General features: G+C 33.4%; 2 protein-coding genes across 3 annotated transcripts in view; both read left to right on the top strand.

Annotated features, from left to right (window-relative positions):
• The first annotated feature begins 1,731 nt into the window (after window positions 1–1,731).
• LOC128674232 (uncharacterized protein) overlaps window positions 1,732–22,919 on the top strand; it is a 62,533-nt gene continuing 41,345 nt past the window's right edge. For both annotated transcript variants that reach the window (XM_053752693.2, XM_053752691.2), the window contains exon 1: window positions 1,732–2,056. The gene's annotated coding sequence lies outside the window, so the exon portion shown is untranslated. The remainder of the gene's footprint in view (window positions 2,057–22,919) is intronic.
• Window positions 18,894–20,752, top strand: LOC128674233 (chymase-like). Its single transcript, XM_053752694.1, has 2 exons — window positions 18,894–19,006; window positions 19,534–20,752. The coding sequence occupies exons 1-2, from the start codon at window positions 18,981–18,983 to the stop codon at window positions 20,378–20,380; spliced, it is 873 nt and encodes a 290-aa protein (XP_053608669.1). The 5' UTR covers window positions 18,894–18,980; the 3' UTR covers window positions 20,381–20,752.

Raw genomic sequence — 22,919 nt, 5'->3', positions numbered from 1 at the left:
AACTAGTCTTATACCTACAGATAGCGAGGCGAAACTTTATGACATGAATAACTGTAACTCTAGGAAGTTCACGAACACACAGTCTAGTAGATTATCAGGTGCTGTGAGGGTACTTTGGTTAAAGAAACATATAACATGAAAATGACATTTGAAATTAAAGTCTTCAATTTCGGTCAAATACTCTTGTGACTATAAGTTTATATTATTGTGAGCTTAAGTGTTTGTTAGTTTTTTGCTGATCTCGAAAAAATACTTTTTACAACATCGTCCAAAAAAAGTGCATTATCAAGGGTTTTTTATTTTATTTTCTTATCGGTTCTTTTAGTTTAATACTTGTATTTCACTAGAGGTATAAATTAATATTCTGATGTTACAGAAGCAACCTGACTGTGATCCAATCAATTTATATATATTATTTGGCCAGTCGAGATCCTAAGACTAAAAAGTAAGTAAACATCGCAACATTTGAAAATGACTCAATCATTGTGACAACTTTGTTCTCTCTCTCTCTCTCTCTCATCTGAGCGTATTTTGAGTTTCTTCCGCAGGAGTTCCGGGTCCTCTTTTCTCCTTTTGCATCTTCACCTCGCAAGAAACTTGTGTGTTGAAACGCTATGGTAACTTTACTGATGTATGTATATATGTATATTGGATATAATTATTATGTTTATGTGTTTTGTATGTTTCCCAAAATAAAATATTTCAGTCCCTTCGCGTCTGTGATACACAAGTTGCGTGTTGTAAATAATTCGCAGATGATACAAATCTAGTTTGGTTGTAGTTTGACAAATTAGATACAGTTAGGACAAACTTCGGGACTCGAATAACTTATTCCGATCAACTATCTGTTATGACAGTAGTTTTACTCTGTTTAGGGTAATAGTTTATAATTGACATTCGCCTAAGTATATAGTTTATTTCGAAAACATTCACAAGAACTTGTAATATTATCAAGAGTTCTAATACATCAATACGAATTTTCTGCTGCGTTATCTAGTGCAAATGTTGACTAAATAGTTACATAATGTTGTTACGCAGCAAGCGTTACGGGCACATTTATTTATTTATCTACACAACATAACAATGTACCTAAATATAAAACTTACATAATACATCATAACGCATGTTCTAAACGTCAATATTAATCGGCAATTCGACATATTATGTTGATTAAAATTTGATAGCCTAAAATTTCTCCGAGTCTTATTACTTATATCCAATCTAAATTTCGCCAAAATCAGCCCAGCGACATTTTATAATATTAATAACAAAATGAAAGGTCACCAGTAACACTTACTTTTAGTTGCCCATACATAGTTTTATTTAAATTCAAATTAATTCACAATTTCTGAAACATAACACTACCATGGATAACAGCTAAATGATGTTTTAAATATTTTCTCAAAAAATGATATTCGCTCTCCTAATATATGACAATTATTCAAAAAGATTTTCAAAATATCGAATTGGGTCATCGAAACGAGTTTTAGCCAAACACAGAACTTATTCATTACGACATAATAGGAGCTAATGAAGTCTTCGGAGGCAGACTAATTTCATGTTTTGTTGCCTTCAATATAATTAAACTGAACCGTAATTGTAGGGAGAATCCCTTTAAACCGGGCGCGGGACAAACTCCATCCCTCAAGTTGATTGACCCCGAGTTTCATAAAAAGGAGGCTGAGTAACATGTGCTCTTTTCAGTGGCCCGACAGCTTTCAGTCGGCGACGGCCTGCCGCGCATGGTGGACGTGTTTCGCTCCTCTTCTGCGCTCGCCGCGTAAATAACATCGATTTGAAAATGTTTTCGGAGTTCGGACTACTTTCGATGTTTGTCTAATATGTTTTTAAATTAAGACGTGACTGTACATAAAACTATGAGAACTTATCAAAACTTAAATCTAAGTAACGTTTAAGAAAACTTTGCGTTTGACAAATTGTGTGCAAAGACAATTCTTTTGATTGAAACAATAAAGTAAGACTGAAATTTCTGTGACTGTGGCGGGAAGGAGCGGAAACCAGACCAAAGTTAGAAATAGCCGTGCCCGCCAAAACGGTAACTTTCTCGTTTATTTTCCAACCAGCATGTTTGTTTTACCGACCTCGTAATGAACGTTACTGTATTCTACATATTATCCGTCTATTTTGAGTAGATTATGTTTCAATAGGCCGATTCACTTATTGTTATATTTGATAAAATAAATAAACTGTAATTAAAAAACAGATTATGTCAAAATGGCATTTAATCCTGCACGAGGTTTTGCAATTAACCATGAAAATAATTAATTTTCAGAATCATAATTATTCTGAAATGTAACATACAATTTAATTAAATGTTTTATTTTATAATTAGTATTCTGTTATCTTTATGCTGTTTCCGTGTTTTAACATTTTATAAATCTAACGAATCCGAGCCGAGGTTTTTAGTAAGAGGTAGGTTTTTTTTCTTAATTTAAATATTATGAATGACTTTTGCAAATTGGCTGTTATTACCATGGAATTAGTAGGTACAGTACTTGGATTTACTAAATCCACGGTTATTACAACGGCATAGAGATCCATGCAGGTCATGTGTCAAGTTATGACACATGACATGTACGTACACTGCTCTAATCATTGGGATTTCATCATACTTACTCAAAATATAGACGGAACTTCTTAAACTCTCTGCAAAATTTCCCATAATTTAAATATAGGTGACTGTAATTTAATTAAACATTTTAGTAAGCTCCATCCAAAAGTAGACACAATAAATACTAATTAAAGACAAATTGGCCCTTTAATCCTCTAATAGGCTAATTAAAAGTAAATCCCAGGAAGATTTTGAACGCTCGATAAATTTTAGGAGAGCTCTCGCGTAAGTGGCTCGAAGAGCGGAACTGCTAAAGGGAACCACTTTAATCATTTACTTGAAGTCATTAAAAATTGTTTCAACTTTATGTACTTGAAACAATTTTCAAAGGTCACCAAAGGTTTTTTCTATTCAAAATATTACATTAAGTATGCCAGTTTTATCTTTCATGAAGATACCTTTACCGTCCCACGTATAAGTTTATTTTTCCCTTTTTTTGTCTGTTGTTTATAAATCTCGACGATTTTTTTATTTTTATGTGAACAAGCGGAAAGATAGGACAAAAAGGAGTATCATTTAACATGTAATTAAAAGTTGGTTCTTGCGTAAGTTGGTATAATAAATAATAGATCATACATCTGACGTCGGCATTTAAAATTCTACCGGAGTCGGGAAGCGTTGACATTAGCATTGCCGTGAATATAGTGGTATGTGAGCAGTTTTACAATCAGACTCTAAAGACTAATATTATTTACTAATAAGATTTTTTACACAGAAATCGCAACTAAAGAAATCTAAATCATGAAAGTAATATTAATTTCTTGTATTGTTGGTAAATTTCTTTTCGATATGTGATATTATCCAGTCAGACGTAGAAATGAATTCTTTTTACAATAACAAATCCTTAATCTGTTAATTCCGCTCTATGTTATCTATCACAAATACTAAACATATATTATTCTTATTCTTAACAAATTATATATGTTTAGGTTTAATTCTAAATGTGAGTTTTTATTTATTTCAAATTCCTTTCCTAATTTAGGAGGCGCTACTTGGGAAATTATTATCTCACGTACCTGTTTAGTTTTGAATTTTGTTAAGAGAACATTTATTTCACCCACAAATTATCCATACTTCCATACGAATATTTTACGTACCTACGTCAAAACGTAGCAACGGATTGAGGTGATTTTTGCTGGTGGGAGTCTGGAGAGAGAGCTGGGAGAGTCATCAAATTATTGTAAAACCACTTAACATTTAGCAAGTGCACGTCACATAACTCACACGTCAATCGGCTGCGGTAAGCCATGCCAGACTTGGCATCCGTTTTCATAACATTTGTAGCAATGATTCGAGTATATAAATCTGTGTTTACACGCCGTGATTTCATTCAAGATTATCCGGTAGCTAAATGTTGACTAAACTCTGACACGAAATGGCGAATAATCTCACCATGAGATTTACGCGGCCTTTTTTTTACAATTTTTGCCTTTAATAATAGCGTTTAAAATATAATCATATAATCTCTCTCTTTTAGCTGAGTGATTTCACCGTACCCTCGGCCATTTATCTTTTTATTCTCTTTTCGCACGGTTTTTAGCATCCTATAAGTTGTCAAATAATTGGCATGCATCCTGATGACATTAAGATCCAAGATCCTCCGTGATGACATCAAGCAAGCATTTTTAAATTTTCCAGAACCCGGTGTAAGCACCATAGCCAGATACTTGTTGTATTGATAAATTAATCAACCATTAAATGAAGTACCTACATAAAGCTGCAAAGTAACTCTTCAGGGAATAAAAAGATTTCACGAATTCGTTCTGAGTTATGTAGATGAGGGTCGGAATGTCCGACTGAAAAATGAGACATCACGGACCCATTACGGTTACTCGCTTTATTTGACCAGAAAAACTGTCTGGGACAGCTTATCTCAAGAGACGAATGATTTATTACAACCAGTGAATTTATTAAACATTGATTAGCATAAGTTTTAAAATACTTTTCTTAATTATATTAGGATAGGAGCATGCGTTGGTTTGCATGGACATATTTTTAATCTACAAAATAAAACTTACTTAAACTTTAATGTCTGTAACGTTGATAGATGTGTTCAGTAGCTCAGTAAAAATAAAGACTTCATCCATCCATCCTCACTATAATGTTATTACGAAACATTGATCTTAATTCTCAGAACAAGACGATACCATAGATACGAGTATACCAAATATCATTTGGTTATAGATACTCGTAGATTCCGATTTATCGGATCAAAATTTATGGATGAGTTAACGTTCAATTGTATCAGAAATACCGACTATGAATGGAAATTATTCAATTAGCCATTAATTCATCGATTGCCAACCCGAACCATTTATCGCAATGAGAATAATCAAGTTCTATGGTACCAAAGTAATTTAAACATTGAATTAATGTTGATATTGAGTAATAGTTCGGCACTTTACTTAATTATATTGTCTGAATCAAAACATAGTAAAACAAAATCGCTTCCCGCTGTCTGCCTGTCCCTATTTACGCTTAGATCTTTTAAAATTACGCAATGGATTTTATTGCAGGTTTTTTTAAATGTATAGAGTGATTCCTGATAAAGGTTTTGATGTAAAATTCATTATGGTTTTACCCAAGCGAGACCGGGACGGGCCGCTAGTTATTTATATGTGTATGTATAAATATATAAATTAGTGCGATATGTAATTTTCTACGTAAGTATATTATAATTTATGGATTGGATTTGTATGTAATAACTTTATTGTACAAAAAGATACAAGATCACAAATATTTGTTTGTGGTTCTGGGTGTATTGTGTTGGTCTTCTGTATTGTCTGAAATAACGTACTGGTAAAGTAACTACAACAATGGACAATTTTGGACAATTTTCCGTATTTGTTTGAATTCGAAATAAACCTACCTACCTACCTAGATTTGATATTTAAAATGTAATTCTGGTACAAATCAGTAATATTGTTCCTTTATCTATATGCTAAACTCGAGTACGACCAAAGTTTTAATTCATCCCGCAAACAAGGTTGTTGACGTGGGCCTTGTGTGGGTAAATCTGACAAAGTCTGCGAAACTTCTGATTTTGCATCGATAGAGAATTGCTCCTGCTGCTGACACGTTGGGACCCTTGACGAGGGGTCGCTGACTTTATCTCGGCAGCAGTTTTGTTACACCCACTGTAATAAACAACAAACAACTTTCTTTTCAGATCAAGTTATTTTCTTCTACAGTTGAAAAAGGAAATATTTAAAATAAATAAATGATTTTCCAACAGTAATTAGTGACCAACTGATCGTATTGGACACGTTTTTGGATATTGGTATCTATGCTAGCGGATAAAAAAGAAGGGTTGTAGCTGTGACCCACATCGCCATTGTTGATTGGCGGGTAATAACCACGTTTCCCACGGAAGAGTACCAGATTATATTTTTTGGTTATCCGCATCATATCTGCGTCATATCTGCATCATATCAGCTCTTGGCATTGAAAAACTACGTCACCAAGTACTCTTTCGCTCACAGTGCGGTACTACGAGGGTATCCATTCTATAAGTAACCATCATTCATTTCCGTCCTATTTATTGTTCTATAACAACAACCTTTACGCTTGTCTGTATGTTTATATATTTCTTCTATATCTTTTTATTTTCATATATTTTTTTTGTCTAATTATTTAATACTGTTAAGTTTACTGCACCCTCTTAGTTTACTTGTGTCTCTTTCCATCCAAAGGTTGGCTGGAAGAAATTGCATTAGCGATAAGTCCGCCTTTGCACTCATTATGTTTGAATATCTTGTTGTAACTGTACTCCTTTGTGAATGGTGCAATAAAGAGTTTATCTATCTATCTATCAATGTGACCTGACACTCCTGGTCGCTATCCACTTTGACGAATCAGAATCACGTTGTTTCCCAGCCAGTTGGGGCTAGAATTAGCTGAAGTAATTCCACCGTTGTTTCGGTCGGTATCCAATGATTTACAGGATATTTCCCAAAACATCACGCGCGGCGCGGCTATTCTTACTCGATCAAAATCACATTAAAGCGAATAGTACGTACTTACGACTTACGTGCGATTTTACAATTACCTATGTGACGGGATTTTTTTATTTAAATTTATTAGAAAAAATATCTAAAACACGGACTTTAGATTTCTTTTTCTACTAAGAGAACGTGAGGACAGAACAGTTTTGGGATTTCTGTTTAAAAATACTGGTTTATCCCCCGACTTTGTTTCTGTGAAAATTTCGAGAAGACAATGAAGTTTGTGTTTTGGAAGTTTTAACAATGTCGATGACATAATTTCCTAAATTAATGTTCATGGTAATTAGCATCATTAAATCCCTGTATAATTACTAAAAAATGTGTAAGTACGATTCTTCAGAAGTTCTTAAATCATCGTACGAAATATGATATTAATCTTCGCAGATTAGTCATAATATAGTCAATTCGTGATTTAAAAATGGTGTAGTGAATAGCGTGGAACTTACAAAAGTGGCAATTGGCTACTTGACTGGTTTAATATAAAGGTATTTAAATAACTGAATACAATAATTAAAAGTCACTTTCATTGATAAGTTTTAATAATGACGTAATTAACAACTTTTTATTCTCATTAAAATATATAAGGAATGCATTTTGTTTCCGACGTGTGGCGTGACGTCGTAATCATGCCTGTCATACAAACCATATCATGGAATTAGTAGGTACTCCGTACGAAGTACTTACAAAATCCATGCTCCATATATTTATTTTGTTTTTGATATTAGAAAAAAGTCTCTGATGTGAATAGTTGAAAAGTAGCCAATTTGACTATTATAAGAAGAAAATCATAGATCAATTTCTCGTTTCATTTCAGTATTTTGTAAGAAATATTTAAATTCAATTTAAATTTCTCCACGCTGGAATCGAGGGAACTTGAAATGCCAAACAATGTTGGGAAATATTGGAATAGCTTAAAAAGGAATTCGCCAGCGAGATTAGATATCGGCACGTGTATATAATTTGCAGAGTTAACCCCTGTGAAACTTATATTTTTTCGTATTATTTACCCTCATCCCTGGTGTTGCAAAGACCAGGTTTTATCCCTATCTCATTTTATAATGCTTAACAAAATGTGTTTACCTTACCATAGAAATGAGTAAGTATAATATAACTCTTTGATTAAAATAGGTTTAAATATTTTTACGAATAGAAAGGCATAAAATTTAACTCGTCGGTCGCGGAGACTCGAGACACAATCACACAATAGTTAAGTAAACAAATTGTTTGACCGGCGCTTTTGGACCGATTCGTAACGTAAAGTAGGTAAAGAATTATAAGTAAACCGAGATCTATTCAAACTACTAAATATTGCGTAGTTTGCACGAGAGATTTTATTTACCACAACGAAAAATCAGCAATGTATGTTAAATCCCCCAAAATTTGGCGAATTGTTCCGCGATCGTGTGGAACCGCGCGGAAGCTCGAAATTATTATGAAAATAAACCCAAAAAACATATAATTTGGCTTTGATTTTACGTCCGGCTGCCTGCCTGAAGTGCCTGCCCTCATTGAGAATGCTGTTGTTGGCTATCAGATGTTAATACTTTTCTTTTCATACTTGTACGACATTTCCACCAGAAAAAGTTGGTATTTATTATTTTCGTAATCGAGTAACTTTAATTAAAAACGTATCATCCACGTCCGCACGAAACATACGAAAAATTGTGTTCGTATTATTTACATCATTTGAATACAAATGGTTCTCAGAACGATTCCCGAGCCGGCTCAGTTGATGGATTAAGCGATTTATTGTCTGTAGTTTCCCATCAGTATGAATGTGTACGAAATTAATATTGATTTGACTGGTGAAACCATATCTTTATTTATATACCCTTTGTAACAAACAACATGTCTAATATCACTAACTTTTGTAACTTATTGCAAGTTGAAGTGATGCCCACATCGAATAGTTGGGATCCCTGCGATAGATAACAAATATTATGAAAATAAAACATCTGTCTCTGTCGCACTCATTTAGAATGAATCGGTTCATCCTGCTCACAGGGATAAAGCTATATTTTACACACTACACCGGTATGTTCACGGTAGTAGTCAGGAATAATGATGTTTCAACCCTTTGTTATACAACTGGTTCCTCTAACCACTTCGCTAGCTCTCCTTTGATGCTTGTATCCAACCATCCATGGGCCTGATTTTGACGCCATCGAAGACCATAAATGTCATAATTTTTTTCCAATCACAAAGAAAATCACAGTGAAATCGCGGTGATTTTCTTGAGTGCAGCTGTGTTAAAGCTGCGGAAAAAATTGATTACGAACTTCGATTACGTGATAATCGGACTCCAGATCAAATATCTCATTATGGGGCTAAATATTATTGTTTAGAACATGGACATAAAGTGTAAAAAAAACCATTATACTTCTCTTAAGAAGCCAAAATGAGAACAAAGGCATTTAAGCGACACAACACACAATAGACTGCCTATATAACTTTTTTTTCACTAAAACATGGCTAATTTTGCCCACCAGACTTTGCCAAGGACCGACCATTGCCTGGCAGTGGCAAATCAATTAAAGAACAAAAAAATACAAAAGCCAAGAATGCTGATGTATCTTCAAAATCACGTAAGACAATAACAAAGCTGTTTACTTTACTTATCCCATTTACATTTGAATGAGCCTCTAGAAATACGCCGCATTACGGACGTGATAAAATCGTGAAGTTGACACATTAATTTCAATTTTTTTAAGTTCTCTAAGACTTAAATAAGTAGTATTTGGCCTGACATTAAAATAGAACGGGACATTTCTTCTCTCAAAATTTAAAAACTTCTGATGACACAAATACGATTGATGAAATACATATACTCGTAATATCAAAAGTCGCTAAATGCTTTTTACTCGCTTTTGCTCTAATACAGACAATTGGTCCACTAAAATTATATAACTAAGAAAAGTATTTAAAATACATAATACCTTTCTGGCATCAGTAGTATCAATTCTGTCAAATGAATTTCTTTCAGTATTTTTTCTTAACAGTGGTCGTTCTGAAAGCTTGTAGTTTTAAGATTTGTGAAATATTAGGTTTAAATTAAGTGCATGTACATACCCAATAGATCTTTTACGAGTAATTTCTGAATTATTTCTTTGACTTCGACCAATATTCATAATCCAATCGTAAACCATCCTTCAATGCAAATTTATTGGCATTTGGCATAACTGTGACCAAATTGGTTGTTTGTTATAATTACTTACGAGTACATCTAATAAGGACCTTCCAAAATACATTTTTATTTTTAGTTCACCAGCGTTGGAATACCATGTTAAAAATATTCTTACTAACAAAACATCACGTCTGTATTGTATATCATAAAAGTAAGTTATGGTTTACATACACCCAAATCGATTCGAAAATAGATCGGTGAGTAGTCTTTAGTAGTTTATATTGTAATTCATCATGTTAGAACCAAACTTAAGTAGATAGCCAACATTTATGATATTTCCTGTAATCTAGGAAGTTCAAGGCAAGAGTGATAGGCATTTTTTGAGCTTGCATATTATGTAATGTCCTAGACCTCACCCGAGCTTCCCATCAGGCTAAGTGGAGGTCTCAAAACACAAAACGCACTCAAATTTATAAAAAAAAGTGTGATTAAAAATAATGAACTAACTACATGAGACAAGTTCGTCACTAATTTCCCCCGATGACAGAAGGAGTTATAAGCTTAACGTGTGTAACTGTGTATCTGTCTGTCCGTGGCATCGTAGCAGCCAAACAGTTAAACCGATTTTGATCTAGTTTGTTTTGTTTGAAAGATAATTTAATCGAGAGTGTTCTTAGCTATGTTTGTAGAATGTGTTTAGCTTTTTGGAAACCGTCTAGACTTCTAGCTGAAGAGACGATGCAAACAACTTCAGAGTCGGGAGTTTCTTAAAAATTTAAGTTATTACAAATAAAAACGAAACAAATAGAGAAAATCAAGCAAATAAGAAAGAATGCAAAAAACAAAGCAAAAAAGAATTAAAAAGGCTATTAACAGAACAGCAAAAAACATCAAAAGTGACATGACAATATTAAGTCATTGATAAGTAGCTATTGGAATTACTGTTACAAAAGAATTTTCATCTTATGATGTTTTCATTTTATTAATAAAAATGATCGTAAAGGACCAGTTAACTCATCACCATTGAATTTTCTTCAAATATTACATAGGAATTCGTAGAAAGCATCGCAAAATCTCGTGTTTTGGCGGGATAATAAGATTTTATTACGGTCCTCATTCAATTCCCGCGTTTTTTGTTTACTGGAGATACAAATTCGGTGATGCGAAGCTGTTACTGAGGTTGTTTGAAGGATATCGTAAATTGTAATTTGAGATTTGAGGTGAAAACTAATAGATATCGTCTTGTCACACATACAAGAAAGATAAATATCTTTTGTCCCTCACCACGTGTCCAGTTTTACAACGCCCAATCAACCACTTTGTCATCACATACAAAGTGGTAGATTGGGCGTTGATTGGTTGAGAATTTGTCCATGCCACTTCGATAAATGTTCAATCACGTTTATTTGTTGTGCACCCATCCCATTTTTAAGCGCACCTAGGTGGTGCGAATGATGAATACCTAACACTAATGAAAATAAATAGTAACTCTTAAGCTATATAATAAAAAAATAGTTGACTTTTCGGTTTAAGTTCAAACTAGTTTGGTCAATCCCTGAACGGATTATGCCACCAAGTTATGGGTGTTAATAGCTAAGTTAAATTATGCAAGGGTTGAAACTTGTAAACAGTGGGATAAGACTTATGTAAATTACCTCTTATAGGATGTTCAAACGTTATACAGCTTTAGTTCTAAACAACATAATGTTACAAACATCTTTATGAATTAAAACTCTTTTTAGTTTCTGTTAAAGCGTTATTCTTTGTAACTTAACAGCTATTCTTCGTTTTCGGTGATTGTTAGATAACGCTTTTACAATTAAGTCCACCTATTGTACTTTAACAAAATTATTTTATGTATATTTTATTTTTTTAAATAGATTTTCGTATATTTTACCGATAGTTTGAGAAAATAAGTCAGTATACCTTGGGTAATACTATGTAGATTCCTCTGAATGTATAAAACTACTTTGAATAATAGAAATTTTCCTCAGTGTCGAACAAAAACATGTTTTCCACTATATTGTGTACGAGTACGTAACGCAATCTATGTAAAGTGCACCAGACCATTCTATGTTAGGCTCTCACTCCGAGGTGCAAAGATTCTTTGACACAGAAAGAATGTGTTTTCTTCGAGATTTCATGGAAAAATAGAAAGAAAATAGAAAGGGAATCATGTTCTAAAAATTGAATATTTTTGTTACTTTTTCGCTTATTAATCGCTCGCTAAATTACAAGCAAAATAGAAAATAAACCAACGTTTTTATTTTTCTATGAATAGGTAGGTACCTGTTGACAACCTCATGTTAATTTTAAATGAACCTATTTCATCCCACAGCTGGACAAAGAACTCTCCTATATCTATCTATCTTTTCTTTTCTTTTGAAGCTTTTCAACACAAAATCTAATCATTTTCTGTTAAGACTTCCTAGAAAAAACCATCTGCTGGGAACAGATTGATCAAATTATATATATTTTAATAATATTCATGATCTATAATTTTCAAATTGTACGAGTCATTTTATAGCGAAATCCTTATGAGATGGCATCCTAACCTTTTTCCATAAAACCTTTTAGTCACGTATGCAATTTACTACCGTCAGGTCTGTCATAGGAACGCGGTACGATTGATTGTAATATGTGCTTAGATCTTCTTACAATATGAGAAAATATTAGTCACCATAAAGTCGCAAACTCAACTAGGTAACTAGTTTGCGCCTGACTGTTTGGGAAGAACTGAGAAAGTACTGGGTGTTAATTTAATGTAAGCTACTTCTAAGCATATAAAAAAAGCCTTTCTAATGGTGAAATAATTTTTAAAATTGGTTCGGTAGTTTCGAAGATTACCCGCCTTAAACATACAAACTCACAAACGCTTACCTCTTTATAATAAATAATACTAAGTATATTATAATTACATATATTATATTAACGGGACTTAGCACGAACCTTTTTATTTAATGTTGCTGACGTTTCAACAAACCTGCAGTCGCCGTGGTCGCGGCCAGACTGGAGTATTTGCGGTTACATTAGGATCGGTGCACACGTATGTGTTCAAAGCGTGAAAGTTTCGAAAACTTCATATATTATAAATCCTAATTTAGGTATATCTTTACAACTCTTATCTTACCACTGAATGAAGTTTACTATTTCAAGTTCTCTAGTCGAATTACTATAAATATTAAATTAAATTAAAACTAAAGTATTTATTTTTTCCTCGTAAAACTGAACCTGAATTGAAGTAGGTTTGTTTGTTACTTTTGGATAATTTACGAGCCTACTTAAACCATATCCGTTAATAAAGCTATCAACGCTGATATAACATTAAAATAATACACACTCAACTTTTACTTCCAAACCACCCATATTATTACAACGAAAATATATTTTGATGGCATCCTAGATAATAAATTTAACGGAACTACAAAACCACAAATAAAACAACGCTCTTAAAAAGTAATTTTGTAAAGCGTTAAACACATCTGGTATGATCTGAAGACCACAATAAAAGGAGTGAGCAGACATTAGTTCGGAAGACAGTGGCGTAGATGCCCGAGGGCTAGACGCGGCCCGCCAAACTCAAGGGGCCTTCGGATTCTTATTACCGAACATTTATTTTGTTCTCATTTCTTATATTCAAACCGCTTAATTGGGTGAGGCCTCATCTTTTTTGCATCAGACTATGCACTATTTTCACAAACTTATCCCTAAGATCAAATTAAACAGCTTAGTAAGGTGAGGCCCGTTTCTTGCACCGGGGCCTATGGTTACAAGCTACGTCACTCGTGAGATCTCACATGGAGATTAACTGATGAAGCCAATAAAACGAAAATAAGACGAGACGAGCAGTGAAATTAAATAAAACAAACCGTTGCACATGCACCAACAATGCTGAGCTATTTTTGGATATGATACGCGGTGTGCGGCGTAGACATTTCTTTTTTCATTTTTAGAAGTATAAAGCGTCACTAGAGATACTTTGAAAGTAACTTTCTGTATCTAATATATATGTAATACTAGCTGCGCCAAGGGGATTCGCTCCCGTGGAAATTTCGGGATAAAAAGTACCATATATGTGTTACCTGTGTACCAAATTTCATAACAATCTGTCCAGATTTTGCAAGAAAGAGTAACAAACATACACACATACATCCTCACTAACTTTTGCATTTATAATATTAGTAAGATAAAACCGAATAAGTTTACACGTCCTTTATTTCTCACAGTACAGTCGACTACAGTCGAATATCTAGTTACTAGTAATATTTAGTCCTCTATGAAACGATAATAGGGGCGAATTTTCCATAAATTTGATGTTGACTATACGTGTAAAACGACGCTGAACATTTTCCTAAGGGAGGTTCTCTGATCTGGAGGCAACAATACAAACATCTCAAATAACCAGGAAAAGCTTCATAAAATTTATTTGTTTTTATCAAAACAATAAAATATAACTGTACCATGGGATTCACACTCGTGAGGATGTCGGAATAATCACAAAAACCAGGTTATATTATGTCCGTGCATCAAATTTCAATGAAAAAAGTTTAATACCTACCTACTTTGCAAGATAGAGGAATAATTTATCTCACATATTTTCTGATTTATAATATTAGTTTAATAAAATGTAGTTTCACGTCATTTACTTTACAGAACTGAATATAGATTTTTTTTAATGCCTACCTACATTTTGTGGAAGCAAAATCTGAATAGTGATCATTTCAGAATTCTGGGAAATTCTGAAATAGTCTCTCTTTCCTTAAGACACCTTTTACGATCACCATAGGAAGTAGTATAATACAACTGGGAATCTGGTAAAATAATAATGTAAACATATAGTTCAGCCTTGTGGTATCATAAACGCACATTACAAACGTTTTATTTAATGAAAATTTCAATTCTCTTATGTATACCATTCGCGGTAATATCATAAATGCTGTAATTGTCTTTACGACTGTTAGACGTGTGTATATTGAAGGGGAGATCAGGGGCGGCTCTAGCCCATGTAACGCCCGTGTGCTCTATTATATTAAAATGCGTGATAAGCGATTAAAATAGGTGCACTTAAAACGTTATCGACTAAATTCCTGAACACGTTTTTTTACAAAAAAAAAACATTTTTGCCTTTATTGCAGTGTCCGTGCAGTTTATTCAATGCTGTCCCACTAAGTCATGCTTTTCATAAAATAATGTATTGTCATATCTGTCAGCCATTGAAGTGACACATCAGTTAACACACAGCTAATAGGCTCTAGTCGTCCCTTACATCGGCGCACGGGTCCACCTCACCCCTTCATAGGTAAAGCCGCCCCTGTATCAGGGTCAAGACTAATCTTATCACTTGCTACTTTTTGCTCGTCTTATTTCTATTTCGTAATTCCTCTCGTAAACTCGTAAATATTATTTATTGTTAAAAATAAGAAAAAGTAACAAAAATGATACTTGTATTCGAAAAAAACTAAATAACTTGGTTTAGGTACCTTGTTTAATGTGTTTATTTATTACGAAAAGTACCACACTTTATTTAATATACGTAGGTACACAAATATTTTTTTCTTTCTTTCAAAGGATGGCATCATTTTAATTTCTTAAATTGTTTTTTTATAAAAGTTTTGCTCGTATATCGTTATATCTTCATACATTTAAGGGTGAACTGCACCAGTAAACTACAACTTTAAAATATTAACTTTAATGCCGTCGGCGTACTTTGCGTTTTTATCTGCAGGTTAAAGTTGACTTGTGCAACCCACTGTATAATACCCGTAAGCCTATATTAATAGATGAGTTTATGTTAGCATTGTTTTTTTGCAAAATTCAATAAGAAGGGATCTCGTCGTTATCCGTGTTATTTTATGGATTTTGTCATTATCCTGTTTAATGCACGAAGTTCTGCACAAGTCTGAGCTGAAATAGCAATTAGCGATCTCGTTTACTTACAAAGGGCTCGTGAAAGCCCTTGTCCTTTTATAACATTAGGGCCTGGTTCTCAGTCCTTTCAAATTCAGACCTAAATTGCTTTTCTAGCCTCCTGTTTTTTTTTTAAGTCTCACAAAAATATATTTATTTCTTGTGGCGCTGGTCAATCGTTCGTTAAAATTTATTTATTCTGTTTAATTGAATTTGTTTTGACTGTTTTCTTCAAAAATGTGTATGTCTTGATTTTTTTATTCCCTATGTGAGTTCTTAGTTAATACTTGAGTAATAAAATAATAAATATATAGATAGTAAAGTTACATTTGAACAATTATATCGATTCATTCTACATTTTGCTACATACTTAAATAAAACGAGTTCACATCCCAATAAAAGTTTCAGTGCTAAATGCTTCATTTTCCATTTCAAAGTACAGTCACCTGAACATCAAGATACCATCAGGACCTTATGTGGCGATGATGGAGTGCAATTTGCATTGTACATATAAGGTAGATGAGGCGTAGACCGTACTTCACACAGTTGTTCCATTTATTTTACTAATGATGGCAACAAATGTTCCGATTGTAATGTGTTTTGAAGAGCAGCTATCTGTCTGTGGTATAGTGATTAGGAACGCGTGAATTGTGTAAGGCTAGAGCTTTACTGAGAGCGTAGGGTTCGCTCGTAAGTAATGTATCGTAATAGATTGATTTATCTATATATATATATATATATATATATATATATATATATATATATATATATATATATATATATATATATAAAAGCTAAAAACACTCACTCACTCACTCACGTATCACGAAATCTCGAAAAATACTGAGTTCATGAAAATGAAATTTGGCAGGAAGGTGGATTGTGACTAGGAGACGGCCGCTAAGAAAGGATATTTCGAAATTCCATCCCTAAGATGTTGAAATAGAGGTTGCCAGTTTGTATGAAACTTCGTCGAGTGAGATATATGATTTTTTTACTTAAATTTGTAATTAGTACAAAATAATAATGCATTAATCAGATTTTGAAAATTACATCCCTATAGGGGATAGGGATGTACCTAATTTTTAATAATTTTATAAATAGAAATAGGGGTTGCAAATTTGTATGGAATTTCATAAGTCAACATAACTTGAAATTTTAGGTAAAAACTGGTGATTACAATATAATAAAGCAATAACTAGATTTTGAAAATTGCATCTCCAGGGGAATTATGTAGGGGTGGAATTTATGCGAAACTTTATTATTTTTGATGAGAGAGTCCATGAAATATTCGGCACGCGTCGGTTACGGGACAATTTGCAGGAAACGGGACAGGACAATTTTCGAAACGAGACACGTAGCGGAAATCGTAGCGGGAAACGGTGAATTGAACGAAAGATGACAAAAAATACGAATTTGAATCATAGTAATAAGTAAATATTACCAGTCTTACATGATACACGATAAAAGAATAACTGAAATTTTACTTTGATTCCTTTTAATAACTGAAATTCACGTGTACGAAGCCACGGGCTAAAGCTGTCAGTTATATAAAGCTACAAAAGAGATCGTAAATCTTAGCATTTGATACCATAACCTTTAAGCGTTCTTTAGAAAACGGATCTTGACAGCTGCTCTCTGCTTTTCTACTTTTTCGTCTCCACTTTCTACTTACTTCTCCAACATCCCTAGTAGCAGACCATTGGCGCATGTCGACCTCCATAACATCAAGCCTTTGATTGCCAGAATTTGGGCACAGTCTAAAAAAGTTTTTAATTAATAGTAATAAATTGTCATGTAGTTTTACATATAAAAGACGTAAATAAGAACGAGATTGGCACTTATGCATTTATCGAATGTCATTAAAATGATGCAGTGGCAATAAAGAAGCGTTATGGGCGTAATATAGCGAGAGCGACTGAAGGCTGACATTCTTATAAGCGTTTATGTTTAGATGGGATTTATCCACAAACAAAAGGGAACATCAAAGTCTAACGAACATACCTATTTATGTACTCAATTATGGATGAGACTATCTTCATCAATCAAAATAAACTTTATTTAATTTTCGGTTAAATATATATAGCAAAAAATATAGCAAGTTCCATTTACAAATCTTTATTTGTAGAAATTATTTTAACAATGATAAACACGAGTTATTAACTAAATGTTAGCGTTAATTTAAGGGTAAATTAAAAATATAATAATAATAATAATAACTGTTTATTCAGATAGAAATTAAATGTGCGGCTACACCTAAATGTTAAAGTCTAGGAGTGACGAAATGCCAGCTCAAATTAAGTGAAGAACTACGAACTGCGGATTCTTCTCTTAGGCGATACGGGCTAGTAACCCACCTGTTACTATTTCTACATTCCAATTCGATTGATAATCCCACGCGATACTTGAAAGATACGAAAAAGCTGTGGTTTTCCTGTTTTGCTTGGTTTTGAGTTTGACTTTTGACTGTGTCATTCCATAATATTTTCAATGGCGTATAATAGACACAATTAAATATTGTACTTATGTAGGGCGTAGGGTTCAGTATATTTGAGTCTAATCCGCATTTATTGGAAATATTTCAGATTGTAATAAAAATATGACAGACCAAAAGCTTAAAGTTTTTCTTAGCTTAACGTCAATTTCCAAATGTCGTGAAGTTTGTGTTTTAATTTGCGTAACAATTTTCAAGTAATATTTTTTCTGTCAAATACAGCTGTGCGTAAGAAACACTTATTTGATATAACGAACTCCATCATATATTAGTGTACGATAAAATATTATTTCATTTATTTTATTTTCCGCGGGTTCCGTACGTCCAGTCCATTGTAATATGATAATATTAGTATTTTGTAGTTTAAATATTTATTATTGCTTGTACACCAGGCTTTTAAGGTAAGTATATATCTACATGAAAACATTCCAAGATTGCAATTAATATATTTATTAATTAGCCAATTAATACAAAAAAGTACATTAAATTACTATAATAACAAATAGAATGTATAATAAATTATAATCGAAACTTTATATTATAACTAACCAACAAAATATATTATTACTTGGCCTCATTTTGTAGTTTAAGTATTATACAGATTAGGATATGACTGGGAGTCAGGATAGTCTGAACATCCATAATAAGTACTTATATACGAAATTATCACCAACCCAACTCTGAAACGTGTCATAAAGAATTTATGATATCGATCGAAATTTATAGTTTATGTGTAATATTTTTGATCAACATTTTTACAACTTGGTGTAGCAGCCAGTCTTGAACAATTTATAATAAGAATTTACTTATGTAACAAATATGCGCAGAATTCTTGTTTTTAAAAGGTAGGTAAAGCTGTTTGTAATACTAATACTTGTGGAAAGTTTCAAAAATATATACTATTTAAAAATACTGGTTTATTAAAATTATTACACAGCATACGCTTACATGACATAATATTACTTGATATCAATTTTTTAACACCTTTTGTTCGTCATTAAAACTTTCTTCAGAAGTTATGTTGTCATAATGTAGCTGTAATTATAATATAATACATTTTCAGTATAATTTCAACTTTTTGTGAAATCGTTAAGAAAACTTTAATGATTTTTCACAAGTAGAATCGTATTCTAGTTTTTTTTTTAATATTGTTCATTTATTTTTCTTAGATATGATGTTATTATGGCTGGTTACATATTTTATCTATAGTCCCTATATCAACCCAATGACTGCTGGACATAGGCCATCTTTTATTGGCACTACTTCCAAATGCAAAACAATGTAAAACCAAACAAAAAATTTAAATCATCGGGCTGTTGGTTGTGGTTTGAAATGAGAATGATGTATGTTAGTATAATCGGCCTATTTGCAGGTGCTTGCTGGTAATAATCTTGACTGAGATTCCTGCTGCAAAGGTCCTTCAGAACCGTCGTTATTGGTACCACACGCCGCGCCCTCGTGTCATCGAGGGGGAGACCGAGACAGATGATGAGTTGCGATTCGTCGTCCGCCTCATGATAGAAAGCAAGCCCTCCCTGTACATAGGATCCTGCACTGGATTTCTCATCTCAAGCCAATGGGTGCTCACTGCAGCGCACTGCCTGCGCCCCAACCTCCAATTAGTAATCTGTGGAAACATGTCCCTGTCGTATGAAGATACTACATGCAAATCGAACGTTTTGGATCAAATTCCTCATCAATCATTTGTACGTTTGCGACGAAACTTTCAACATGACATCGGCTTGCTGCATATAGAGAAAATGAAAATGCATTATGCAAGACTTCTAGCGGCAGATTACAAATCGCTCGAAGGGAGAGCGGCGAAATATGCCGGGTACGGATTGACAAGTTATTCCCTTAGATTGATGAAATACAAAGATTTTGTTGAGCACGACAAACAGCCTCTTCAAATTGGTGAAGGGGTTATTTATTTTGGCGACGAAAAGAAGATGATAGGGTTGGGCCGACCGCAGATCCTGATGTCGCCGAAATGTTCGAAGAAGAGACAACACATGTACACGGGCGACTCGGGCGCGCCGCTGTTTGTGAAGTGGATGGTCGCCGGCGTGGCCTGCTACCTGTCTCCGACTACAATTCCCAACAAACAACACCCAGCATTGTTCGGCTTCACTCCAATCAGCCCTTATTTAGACTGGATACGAGATACTACGATTAATTACGAATATGATCACAATTTAACTTCAGTGGAACAATTGTGATCTGTTTGGCTATCGGCCTAGTTTCTTACTCGATGGCTCTGCGATCCAAACAAAAACTTGGCATTAGATATCAGCATGTTCCTTGGAGGGCTTCCAGGTCTTCTAAAGCTTCATCTCTCCAGGGATAGATACCTGTAATCGGTATTGATACCGATAGCTAATCCGAAGTCATAACTTTTTGAAATTGAGGTTATAAGGTCAGACTGGTCCAGTTGGATCAGAGGCTGTCCCACACTCTAGGCATCCTATATGATAGATATGAGTAATAAATATTTATATAGGTATGCTAAAAATAAATATTTTTGTATTAGAATTTATAAGGATACGTTTCAATATAATTATTTTTTACTGTTTTTGTAAATAAAATTTTAAAACACGTCTTTTTATCACTATAAAATCATTCTACTTATCTAATTTTAAATAATAATGCGTATAATTTTCTAGATATTTTTGTAATGTAAACGCCATGTCAAAAATGAAAGCATAGATTAACAAAAAGGAAAAAAATACCCTGTATTAAAGCTACTATATGATTGGGTTGACGATCTGTCATAACCTTAACCGTGCTAGTTGTATTCCGCATTTAAAAATCACCAACAAACATATGGTATATTATAATATATAATAATATAATCTCAATAAGCCCATTTTTCAGGAAAAATATATCCAGGATTATCTACATTGTTAACTTAAAGGACTGTTTGCTTTGGAGATTTGAACCCTGATAAATTTATCTCGTTAACAACGGTTAGATGTGGTCCAGCGGTCAGTTTAATAAATGTAGGTATTCTCATTTATAATATAAAGTCTAACTAAAGGTATATTTAACAAAATGCGAGATTTGACTACCTTTGATTCTGTTGGGACTTTTATTATTTTATAGTGCCTAGCTACATTTTCAAGATATCTACTGTTACTCTTTCTTATACCTTAATAATGATTATGGACGTTTAAAATACCGTAATAGCCGTTAACACTCTAATATGTGGCTTAATTTTTATATGAATAAAATGTAGGTAAAGATAAAATCTGATCTAAAATGCATTCGAATCAAAAATTAATGGTGACTTAGCTCTATTCAAGACAGAGATTGGAATTCTAAAACTGCGGAACTTAAGATTTCTCTAAATAAATAATTTGACTGAATAGTGGCAAGGAATTTTCTTTCGACGAATTTCTGCAATTCGAAAATTTGCGTTATGTTAGTTTGTTCAATTTATTATGACAAATTTCGATTAATTTTAGAACAAGAAGGGTGCAATAAAGTCTAAGAATAGAAATACTAATAAAAATCTATCATCCGTATGCGTTTGAGGTTAGCACGAGTAGGATTCGAACCTGGGACCTCTCCATCCACAGGCGGGCTTCTTAACCATTACACTACTACCCCTTCTTAGACAATTTTTTAATTGTCTAAGAAGGGGTAGTAGTGTAATAATAAATAAAAATTGAATACCAAGAGAAATGAAGCATGCTAAGCAATCCGTTATGTTACTTATCCCAGATGTTTTAGTAGATATCAAGCGGAGACAGTTAATTACAGTGATCAATTTTCACCCTCCCGTACACCCCTTTCACCCCCACTCTGCTTTAACAAACCAAAACAACACCCCCTTCTATTGTTATTTATCATTCGCGAAATATTTGTCAGGGAATTTCTGCCAACTATACCTAAATTCTTAGCGTATTCAAGAGTCGAGTTTGATTTAACATTCCGTTTTAAATATCTAGGTACCTTTGAATTTTTTTTTTTCCAAAAAAGTTAGAAACGGAATATAATCACTAGATTAATAGAAAGCCAAACACTATTCTAAATCTTTTATTTTCAAAAATCTTATCTTTTTGACGACCTCGGTGTCGCAGTGGTAAGGTTCTTGCCACTGAACCGACAGGTCCCGGGTTCGATCCCCGGTCGGATCATGATGGAAAATGATCTTTTTCTGATTGGCCCGTGTCTTAGATGTTTATCTATATAATTATGTATTTGTTATAGAATATAGTATCGTTGAGTTAGTATCCCATAACACAAGTCTCGAACTTACTTTGGGGCTAGCTCAATCTGTGTGACTTGTCCTTATATATTTATTTATTTATCTTTCACTATCGCCACGAGATGGTTTAGTGGAACGTAAGGTCAGATCCAAAAAAACCTCATATACACCTATTTCTTTAGGAATAAAAATTGGTTCGGTTTGTTTATAAATTGATTCAGGCTATTTTAACCTTTGTGTAGTTCATAGTATCACTATCTATTTTTACTGCCCGTTCAATCTTTTTCACTCTCTCCGTGTCCGTACATGGTCCAATTCTATTTCCATGTAAATCACCGAATCCCTCGCGGCAACAAGAAATACGACTAACACTGAAAGCTAATGACCAAATCGACACTAAGGAATTAAGAGCTCCCTCGACAAGCGGAGAAGCAAATTGCAATAAATCTGTTTAATAGAAAAACGAGTAATAAATGTGTTCTGGAAATTTATTGGCACTTTTATAATATGGACAGAGATTTATTTATTATTAATAAAACTGTCGATAA

The sequence above is a fragment of the Plodia interpunctella genome, chromosome 12 (assembly GCF_027563975.2).
Source record: "Plodia interpunctella isolate USDA-ARS_2022_Savannah chromosome 12, ilPloInte3.2, whole genome shotgun sequence".
Taxonomy (NCBI): domain Eukaryota; kingdom Metazoa; phylum Arthropoda; class Insecta; order Lepidoptera; family Pyralidae; genus Plodia; species Plodia interpunctella.
The sequence above is the reverse complement of the archived record's forward strand: the minus strand, read 5'-3'. Positions and strand labels throughout refer to the sequence as shown.

What these genes read in the sequence shown, in the direction of transcription:
- LOC128674233 (XM_053752694.1), top strand. Translation starts at nt 18,981, where the DNA reads ATGCGCAGAATTCTTGTTTTTAAAAG. An exon ending in AGAATTCTTGTTTTTAAAAG is followed by an intron (nt 19,007 to 19,533) that starts GTAGGTAAAGCT and finishes GCCTATTTGCAG; the next exon opens with GTGCTTGCTGGTAATAATCT.